General features: G+C 32.6%; 1 protein-coding gene across 2 annotated transcripts; it reads right to left on the bottom strand.

Annotated features, from left to right (window-relative positions):
• Window positions 1–583: 583 nt before the first annotated feature.
• LOC143066606 (uncharacterized) lies at window positions 584–4,561 on the bottom strand. Of its 2 annotated transcripts, XM_076239473.1 has the most exons (6): window positions 4,457–4,561; window positions 3,736–3,893; window positions 3,084–3,344; window positions 2,584–2,660; window positions 1,485–1,749; window positions 584–1,072 (listed from the first exon to the last, which is right to left on the bottom strand). In XM_076239473.1, the coding sequence occupies exons 2-6, from the start codon at window positions 3,884–3,886 to the stop codon at window positions 660–662; spliced, it is 1,167 nt and encodes a 388-aa protein (XP_076095588.1). In that variant the 5' UTR covers window positions 3,887–3,893; window positions 4,457–4,561; the 3' UTR covers window positions 584–659. The 2 variants fall into 2 exon arrangements, with proteins under 2 accessions (XP_076095588.1, XP_076095589.1); XM_076239474.1 differs by lacking the exon at window positions 3,736–3,893 and having other exon boundaries at window positions 4,457–4,555.
• Between the last annotated feature and the right edge of the window lie 6,360 nt (window positions 4,562–10,921).

The following is a 10,921-nucleotide window of genomic DNA, read 5'->3' as shown; positions in this document are numbered from 1 at the left end:
ATAGATATAAGGCAAAAGCCGAATTAAGCCGATTTTGTGTGTGTATTTGTGTATTTATACTAGATATATATGGAGCCCAAATCGGCAATGAAATTGTCTCTTGAATTCTTTTTGGCCTATCGGTAATTTTTTTTATTATACTGTTGTGGTTTTTTTTTTTTTTTTTTTTTTATCTAAAAGGTCGACGGTTGAGATCTCAAACACCAAGTTTAAACAGACAACAGCTCATTTGTTTATCAGAAAAGACCAATCTCGTCAGTGGTTGAAATATCGGATGACAACACGGGATGTCTAAATTGCTCTTAATTGCTCCGAATCTAAACATGCTTCTAATGGCTTAAACAGAGACTATTCATCTGTCGTCTAGACCAAATTCTTCAAAGGACACAACATTGAACAGAATAAAGCCATTTGCAATTTTCCTGACCGACAAATGCGTAGATTTTCATTGGGATTATCCACTTTTCACTTAATTTTAAAAGACACAAAGTACCTTAATAAAAACACACTCGCAGTTACAAAATGCTAGTTGAAGCTAAATTAAATACTAAAAATAAAATAGAACAGATTCTTCAAGGCTGAATAATAATAAATTTGGCTTTTTATTAAGAAAATGAAACCTTGAAAAAAAAATAAAAGAATAACAACAGTTCATCATATCAACACACATCATTGCTTTTCTTCTGCCCTTTGATACATGATAAGGATCGAAAGAATCCACTGATTCTTGCAGCAAATGTGGGCTTCTTTCCAGCATTGTTGGTACTAATTTCAATGTCTTTTGCGTCTTTTTGGTGATTTTCTTCTCTTTCATTCTTTTCGATGACACCACAGTTTATTTTCTTTTCTTTATTCATCCCTGTCTCTTTCTTTGTCTCTTCTAAATCATTTTGTTTTTCCCCATCAACATTGATAGTTTGATCCTTTTTCTTGTTTTCGCCTTCATTTTTCTCTGTCTCCTCATTTGTTTTGACTATTTTTAAATCATTTTGATTTTCCTGAACAACATCAATAGCTTGGACTTGTTTCTTCTTTTCGTCCTTTAATCTTTCTTTCTCGATCTTCTTTATTTCTGTAAAAATAAAAAGATACCGGTAGATGTAGAAATTCAATGTTTTCAAACAAGTTTTTTAATTCAGTGCAATCTTTTTTTTTCAGTGTTAATCCGAAAATTAGTCTCTCTTAATTATAATAAAAAAATTAGTCTCTCTTAATTATAATAAAAAATATCAAGTTATACCAAATAAATTGCAAAATGTAAGACAAACTATTCCTGAATTTTATAAGTGCTTGTAAATCAGAATTAACTAATTAATTTCTATAAACTATATCATAAAAATGTGAAATATGATAATTGAATAAGAAATTTAATTGATTTTTTCCATTATTGACACGTGAATGTTGAATTCAGAACGTCAATGGCAACCAACAACATTCCTTAAGTCACAGAAAGACTGAAGATAGTGGACATAGTTATGAAATACCTTTTTCCAACATCTTTTGTGCCATCTTTTTCATCTTTATATTCGTCTTTTCTTTCTTCATCCATTTTGACTTGACATCCTTTGAGTACTTTTTAATACTCTTGTCGATTGCTTTATACTGTGCTTTAACTTTCTTTTCCTCTTCTTGAGCTTTCTTTTCCAGTATTTCTTCTTTTTTCATCATTTCTCTTTTCCTTTTCTTTTCGTCTTTCGTCGTTTCTTTGTCATTAATCAATCCTTTCGATTCAGAATTCTGGACTGGATCCTATATAACAATTGTATGTACATGTATATATCAAATTATACAACATAAGTAAATTAAATATCGAAAACGTTGCTAAGAATAAGGAAATCACTAGCAATTACCATACGTTTGTTAATTTAGAGTTCACTAAAGCGCAAGGCCAACTTTAAAATTACATAAGACGTCCGTAACTTTTTGATCAAAACTAAGCAGACTGTCCGTAACTTTATTTTCAGATGTGGGTAACTTTTGTTTTAAAATTTTAGGAGTTATAATTTCAACAATTACAGAACAATTAACATCATAAAACCCCTTATTTGTAACTTACACGGCCAGCCGTGTATACTGCTCATTCACCACCAAATATGATTTTATTAACGCAACATACTTACACAACGAAAGTTTTATGTGGGGTTTGTGATTTAAGATTTATTTCAAAATACAGTTGAAAACGAAGAGCTTAATAATATTTTTTATCAAAAAGTCAAAAAAAGCTGTTTTTAATTTGAAACTAGTTGTTAATGTAATCAAGATTGATGACATATATAAAATTCAAATGATTTCTGGCCTTGATGTCAATTGTGAGTACATTGACCCACTGGCTTTCATCTCACTGTGAATCATGATGAAGAACAGCAATTAAAGAACGGTTCCGTTAATAGTATAACATTGGACCAGGGGCGGATCCATCCATTTTAAAAAGGGGGTTCCAACAATAATTATGTTCCCATTCAAATGCCTTGATCGTCCAAATACAAGGGGGTTCCAACCATCGGATCCGCAACTGTTGGATAATTATTAGATTATATCTTTAACATTTACCCCATACTAATATCCCCTTAATTTCTATTGTACCTTATAGACATATACGACGGCATTCTTCAATGGGTTCTCTCCAATTCTCTGCACGTGGATCTTTCTTATTTTCAATTCTATAAAGAATAAAATATTCACATTACTGACTTTTTCTCTCGGCATTTCGTTTTATTAGTTCCAGCAGTTATAACAACGAACTTAGATTTAAAAATAAAAACTTTCATCTTAGATTATATGATACCGTTTCTCCTTAGTATCATCCAGAATTGTCATTTTCAGTGGAGAAAATTTGTTAAACTTTCATTATAGATATACACTGACCATGCTGACTAAGCGGTATGGAGTTAACTCATTATTAAAGACCGTACGTGACAAACAGTTTTAACTTTTATGCAATTTGGTCTCTTGTTGAGAGTCGTCTCAATGGCAATCATACTACATCTTCTTATATTTATATACAACCAGATAAACTTTTATAAAAAGATATATACAACCAGTAAAAAGTTATATCTTGGCAAAAATATCAACAACAAAATTACCCCGTCTTTTCTCTGTTGATAAATCCACACCCATTTCTGGTTTCTTTTCTTCTATTTTCATACTTTCGTCGTTTTCTGATCTCTTTTCTTCTATATTCATACTTTCATCGTTTTCTGATCTCTTTTCTTCTATATTCATACTTTCATCGTTTTCTGATCTCTTTTCTTCTATATTCATACTTTCATCGTTTTCTGACCTCTTTTCTTCTATATTCATACTTTCATCTTTTTCTGATCTCTTCTCTTCCTTATTTTCTCTTTCTGTGAAAATAAATCCACTGAATATTTAAATGAGGAATTAAAAGAATAAAAATCAATTTTGAAAATGTTAAACGAAAAAATTAAGATGTACCATATATTCCCAATTATATATATTTTTCGCGAATTTGAGCGACACATATTCGTGATATTGTATACGACCCTTGTCTGCTATTGAAGGTCGTATGTTGACCTCTAGATGTTTGCAGGTTTTTCAGTCATGGTGACATTTTCAGTTTAAATTTGAAAAAAAACACTATCAAACGTAGTCAAACACTACAGGAAACACTTAACAAAACAGAGAAAAAAGAATGGACAGAATTTTAAAAAAACCTATATTTATTGAATAATTGACCTGCTTGTCCACATTAGATTAGAAACTGATATGACATACTTATTTCCATTTTCCATACTGTCCTCTTTGCCTCAGCGGCCTTCTTGTCTAGTATGTCTTCAAGCCGACACTCAAATTCAGCTGTACATAATATGGCCTCACAAAAGCCATACACAGAGAAGCTTTCCTTTTCTTTTTCTTGATTGGACATTATAAACCTATTAATTGTTGAACCAATTGTTAGTTAATGTAACATGAAATTTCTTTGTAACATTCATCTCCCTTTTTTTCCCTTTTTTTTTTTAAATTTCGGAATCTGCTGGATTATGCAATCAAGGATGATTTTTCTTTTATACATTCATGGCATAAACACCTGAAATCATGTATATCATACATTGAAGAGGTTTTTTTTAAATGGTATTAAATCGTTGGATCGCTAATGCAATTCATTATTCGAAGTGATCGTTCTGTTATTCAGTTTTCGGTCATTTCGATTTTTGTTCTTTCAACGTTTTATATTAAAAAAAAATTTGCATGTAGTAATAACGCTATTATCAAAACACATTTAGCTAATTTAGCGTTTTCAAAAAGCCCGGTAATAACCTGTATCTAAAGGCCAACAGTAACAAAAATAATATATAAGCACCAGTGATAAAATATATTGTCAGATCATACCACGATTTTTTTAATACGGGTTTTTAGTTTCAAAGTTGTCATTTTAATAAATAACTGGATGAAAATAAATACGTGACTTAAAATAAGTGAAACAAAGAGTACTCACCAGACTTATCTTTCGATATTTCGGATCTTCCAAAAAGCTGAATAGAATTAGTTTTTAGTCTTCAGAAAATTAAACACCGCTGCAGTGTATTGCCGATACTTCGACAATAACGTTGGCATTAGAGATATTTATGACGTCGAAGTATGACAGCAGCGCCGCCCCATAGCTTCTCCGATTCTCTGCTATCCTTTTCTGTGTGATGACGGCCAATAAGTTGTAACGTATTTGCCAGTAAGTTGTCAACAGCGTTTTATCATTTGTTGTGTTAGAAGAATGTTGTTATATGAAGAACAGCAACCAAGACACACACACAAAACTTGGCAGTTGGTTCCTTGCCCGGCAGAAAGGGGGGTTCCAACCCTCGGAACTTCCCCTCCCTAATCTGCCACTGAGGTAGACAGCATTCTTGAATCGAGGTCTTGGGATAAGTTGGAGTTGAAGAATCAAGTTACCAAATTAATTTATGATTTTTTTTTTTAAATTTAATTTTTTTTTATTTTTTTTTTACAATTAACTTTTTGGTTTCTTACAATTTATTAACCCCAATTTAACAGTTTAATTGGTAGTTGTACTTTTAACTTTCAACCAAACATCAGACAAAATATTATTGAGTAAACTTATTGAAGATTTCAGCTGTATAATTTTTTTATACGCCTGTGTTTTCAGACAGAACAAACAATGGTGTACCGTTATCTGGTCGTCGGTCTGTCGTCAGCAGGTCGTACAATAACTACATCATGATGTCACCATTTCACATACAAACTTTGGTGAAATGTTCATGAATAAATATCTATTCTCTGATTATTATAGAAATTTCAGATTAAATGTATTGGATAAAAAATTGGGTGTTTTCAGACAATAGCTCAAAAACACTTTCACCTATTTCCTATGAAACTTTGGTGAATAGTTTAAATCTATTGATGTATTAAAGGTTCATCTGATATTTATAAACTTCCGATTTTAGTTCTGAATCATTTATTGGACTTATATAAATTCATAAAAAAGAAGATTTCCACGTAATCGACATATAGCTCAGTGTCCTTTTAATCTTACTAGGAGATGCCGGTTCCAACCATATGTCCCTTTCAAATGTATTGATCTTTCAAAAAAGGGGGTACAAAAAAGGAAGTTTCAACCCCAAACCCCCTCTATGATCCGCGACTGGGGTGGACACGATTCTGGGAATGAGTGGGAGTTCGGTTGGAGGGAATTAAGAGACGGGCAGGAACCAGGTAATGAGGGTAGTAAAAAAAGGATAATTTATGCTTCATAAAAAATAATAATAATAAGGAGGGAATTGGGAAAAACCCAATGTTCATCCTCTCATTGACAGGAACGGGAACCAGATGAAGAGGATAGAAAACAAGGGATAATTTATGCTTCACCGAAAAAAAGAAGGTCACTCAAAATAAGGAGGAACAAATCACTACAAGATTTATATTTCTTACTAAAAATTCCAACTTTGTATGGTTTCAGAAGATTTGCGCTCAATGGAATTGTTCTCTTCCTTTAGAAGTGTAGATCGCATGTCATATTATCACAACATTGATATCGACAGAAGAAAGTCTCTTTCGATTTGAAAAAAAAATGTCAGTTTTGCCTGTGAAAACAAGACTGTTTCAAAGATACATTTAGGAAGTACAAAACACTACGATTATACGTCATATCATAAATATTTTTGACTTTTTTTTTGTATGGTATCAGAAGTGTTCAATGAAATCGGTCTCTCCCTTAGAGTATAGTTTAGACCTTATTAAATTAACACGACTTGCTTATATGAACGCTTAGACATGTCAGCCGTTATCATCAGAAAATTGATCACATATTATTTGAATATAAATCCAATTGATATTGATATTGAAACCGTCCTTTTGTTTTGTTGTAATAATGAAACAGTACTATTCCATAAGAGGGTAGTAATGGGGGATACCTTCATGACGAATAACGGTAAAAAATCTTGCCAAATGACGTTAACAGTAATTTTGGGTGCATGACGATAAAATTTACACTTCCTTTTAGACGATGAAGAAATCGACTGATTTTGACACATCACTTTATCCCCCCCCCCCCCCCCAATAAAATGACGCTAACAATAATTATTTGAGACCTTTGACGATTAACGATAAGGATATTTTGACGAATCACGATAAAATTTTAACCAATTAGAAGCAAACGGTAACCGAAAATGACCGTTTGACGCCTGACGGTAAGGGGCATTCTACCTTCCTATAAGCCCTGCAACCACATTTACAGGAAGCCGTACCTGCAATACCATGAAATTCTGATACATTATTAGAGATATTTTCCTACTGCATGTAGGTCAAAGGTTTGGTTAGTTTGCTTTTTTTGTTAGATTAAATGTTTGCTCAAGCATCCAATAACATTAGACTAGCTGAAGCCTCACTTATATCTATTAATTGCAATTGTAAAACTTGGCTACAATGCTTGAGCAAACAGTTATACATACATATCAAGCAAACAAAGCCAACCTTCAAACTACCTGCAGTAGGAAAATAGCTCTAAGATAAATAGTCATCACTGCAGTGCATTGGCGCAAACTAATAATTTACTGTTAACAATGAATTTAACTTAACAAAATCAACTATTTGCAATTTTTATATTTGCTTTAGATATGCATGATATATTTGAGACTGTACATTAAGCAATCAACCACCAAGATGTAATGTATGTGTTGCAAATGATTTTGTTTAATATAAACAACTGACTTTGAAAAAAAACAATGATAGGAAATTACCACTGAATCAATTGTCAGAGAACTGAGAAAAATTGCACTAGTCTATTAAAAACTAGCCGAACAAAACTAAATGTATAATATTTGTGAAATACCTTCATCTAAAATTTTAACTTTAATAATCATATTGATGAAAAATAAATAAAGAGCTCTCGCAAGTGAAGATATTTTTTTCTTGAGATATTCTTTTTTATGCCCTCCTCCCCATCGGCCGTAAAGGAGGGGTATTAAAATTTACCATTATCCGTTCGTATGTCCCAAAATTGGTTCCGTTCTATTACAAATGTTATGAAACTTAATCACAATGCTTATTAATATAAAATACAGATTACGTTGGAATTCTGGTAGCGTCATTTTTACCATTCTAGAGTTATGCCCCTTTATAAATGGAAAAATTGCTGTTTTTTTAGTCTCCTATCTCTAACTTTAGTCTCCATCAAACAAATGTTATGTCACTTTTACTGCTTTAAAGTTATGCTTTTTACAAATGGGTAAATTGACGAATTTTTCAATTTTTTTCTCTAGCCTAGTAAATTCGCCTCAAGCAAATTTTATGAAACTTATAAACAATGCTTATTACCACAACACACAGATTAAGCACAAAATTGGGTAGTGTCAATCTTACCGTTCTTGAGTTATGTTCCTTTATAATCGTATAGGCAAGCAGGGTTATCATCTTTGTCCCATGGACACATATCTCAAGTGAGGGCCCTCATGGGGTTTTTGATTATGTGATTACTTGGCCGTTTTTTTAATGATTATTTGATTATTAAGCCAAATATTTGATGATTATTTGATTATCTAGGACTGTATTTTTAGTTTATGATTATTTGATTACTAAAGATAAGCAAATATTTAATGATTATGTGATTATATTGGCAAAAAAATGGTGATTATGTGATTACTAGGAAACCCCCCCCCCCCATGAGGGGCCTCTTATCTGGTGTCCGTTAACCAATCTATATGTCGTTAACATTTGAACATAAATATTGAGGACATATTTGAGCTTAAAGTTTTTATTAAATGGACAAGTGTTTGGCCAATAACATGGAAATTAACACCACAAAGGTACACAAATAGAACGATGCAAATATGACATGCTTGTGGGTTCTCGGATGCCATCTCGCACACTAAAACCACATCATGCAGAAATGCACCATATGTGATCCTCTTATTTTGAGCCTTTCCTGCTATCCGAAATAAAAATTGTGGAACATATTTTATTGGAATCATTTAACAAAACTTGCAATCTTCTGATTCTTTACTTAAATCTCTGCAGGTTTTGGGCCCACTCAGCTAGCTGTGTTCCATTAAAGAGTCATTGTTAAAAATGTGAACGTATTCAAACAGAAGTTATTCCAAATGTTGAAAGAAAATTCCCGAATGGAAACTTGGACATGCACAAAATTCAATTACAGGAATGTACATACTATATACACGAAGCAGTCATAGTCTGTTGGCCAATATGCAAATTTGATATTAATAGAAATTTATCAAAATAAAATATATCAACGCTTTATGAACGTTTGCCGTTTGGCACTGATTTAAATTAATGTCTCCTTCATGACAGTCTTGCTCATTTAAACTGAATATTAAATAAAAGACACTGCTATTTTTTAGTGTTTGGTTCAGGTTGGCTGTCACTGGGCACCGCAGTTCAACATAGAAACCTATTGGGGGGAAAAACGGAGAACTCTTTATGTCAGAAAACACTGTCAAACCTCCAAATATACTATCCACACTGATCTGTGTCCACACTTGTAGCCATATAATTGTATTATGGAGAACTTTAACAACGTTAAAATTAGAAAAAACAGCTGTTAATCATGAGGAAAATTTCACCTTTCTGTTTATATTTACTTTTTACTAAAGGAACATGTTTACATCTATAACATTATCAAATGCATTGTCAATCCAATACTAAGATAAAATAATTACACCATAAGAACTAATATTATCTAAAAACTTAGCCTCAGAAAGTTTATCCTGTAGAGTACCATTAATGTTCAAATTTAATTGACAATGATGAAAATACTTCTCGATGTATCATAATCAGCATCAGAATGCATATCGGCTAATATTTCAAACCGGGACCCATTCAATCTAATTCAAAACCAATCTCTCATCGCTCCCGTTTTCTGATATGTCGCGTGGGCTCCCATGCACATGCACATACTTTGGAAAATGTTTGCATCCTTTAGCTTAGGATAATTTTTTCTAACTTTTCCCTCTGTTGACGTAGCATGAATTGAGCAACAATCGGCCGTGACTTGGTAGTTATAGGCTTTCTGTACTGATTTTGTAATTGTACCTTCTTATATTTATAGGGTCAATGGTTGAGATCTCACAAACCAAACTTAAGCTGGCAATATCTCATTTGTTTATCAGAAAAGACGAATCTTGCCAGTGGTTAATATGTCACAGGACAACACGGAAAGTCTAAATTGCTCTGATGAAACTCGTCAGTGGTTATTATGTCACATGACAACACGGAAAGTCTAAATTGCTCTGATGAATCTCGTCAGTAGTTAATATGTCACATGACAACACGGAAAGTCTAAATTGCTCTGATGAATCTCGTCAATGGTTACTATGTCACATGGCAACACGGAAAGTCTAAATTGCTCTGATGAATCTCGTCAGTGGTTAATATGTCACAGGACAACACGGAAAGTCTAAATTGCTCTGATGAATCTCGTCAGTGGTGAATATGTCACATTACAACACGGAAAGTCTAAATTGCTCTGATGAATCTTGTCAGTGGTTAATATGTCACATTACAACACGGAAAGTCTAAATTGCTCTGATGAATCTCGTCAGTGGTTAATATGTCAGTGGTTAATAATAATATGTCACATGACAACACGGAAAGTCTAAATTGCTCTGATGAATCTCGTCAGTGGTTAATATGTCAGTGGTTAATAATAATATGTCACATGACAACACGGAAAGTCTAAATTGCTCTGATGAATCTCGTCAGTGGTTAATATGTCACAGGACAACACGGAAAGTCTAAATTGCTCTAAACTGCTCCGAATCTAAACATGCTTCTTATGGCTTAAACGGAGAATATTTATCTGTCGTCTGGACCAAATTCTTCGGTCAAAGGACACATCACATGCACCGAACATAATAAAGCCACTAACAATGTTCCTGACCGATTGATACATTTATTACATTGCATAGACTTTTTGGTTGCAATGATTAACGTTTATTTCCCAGTGAAATAAAAACCGTCAATTTCACACGTGAAATAGACGGCACACAAACTGTCATTCATCGGGATTATCCACTTATACCTTACTAAGAGAACTAGTTGTTACTAACAGATCATCCATAACTAAATTACTTCCAGTAATAAACTCTTGATCTTGGCTTCTCATTTAGAAAAAAAAATACAAACAGTGATAAGACGTCATTTGATAAATAAAAAACATGTTAATCAACAGAAGACAGCTTGGAAAGGGATTGACTTTTAAGGTCAACGAGAACAGCAAAAAACTAGCAAAACAAAACAAAAAAGACACAAAGTACCGAAATAAGTGTATATTCGCAGTTCTAGACCAAAGCTCAATTTATGTCGGTTAATAAAACAGGTTTTTTCAAGGCTAAAAACATTGATTTTGTTTTTTTATTATGAAAACAACGAAAATACAATAAAATTGATTTATGAAAACAACGAAAGTAAATTAAAATTGAATAACAACAGTTCA

This window comes from Mytilus galloprovincialis, chromosome 3 (assembly GCF_965363235.1).
Source record: "Mytilus galloprovincialis chromosome 3, xbMytGall1.hap1.1, whole genome shotgun sequence".
NCBI classification, from domain to species: Eukaryota; Metazoa; Mollusca; class Bivalvia; order Mytilida; family Mytilidae; genus Mytilus; species Mytilus galloprovincialis.
Note: the sequence above shows the minus strand (reverse complement) of the source record. Positions and strands in the feature narration are given on the sequence as shown.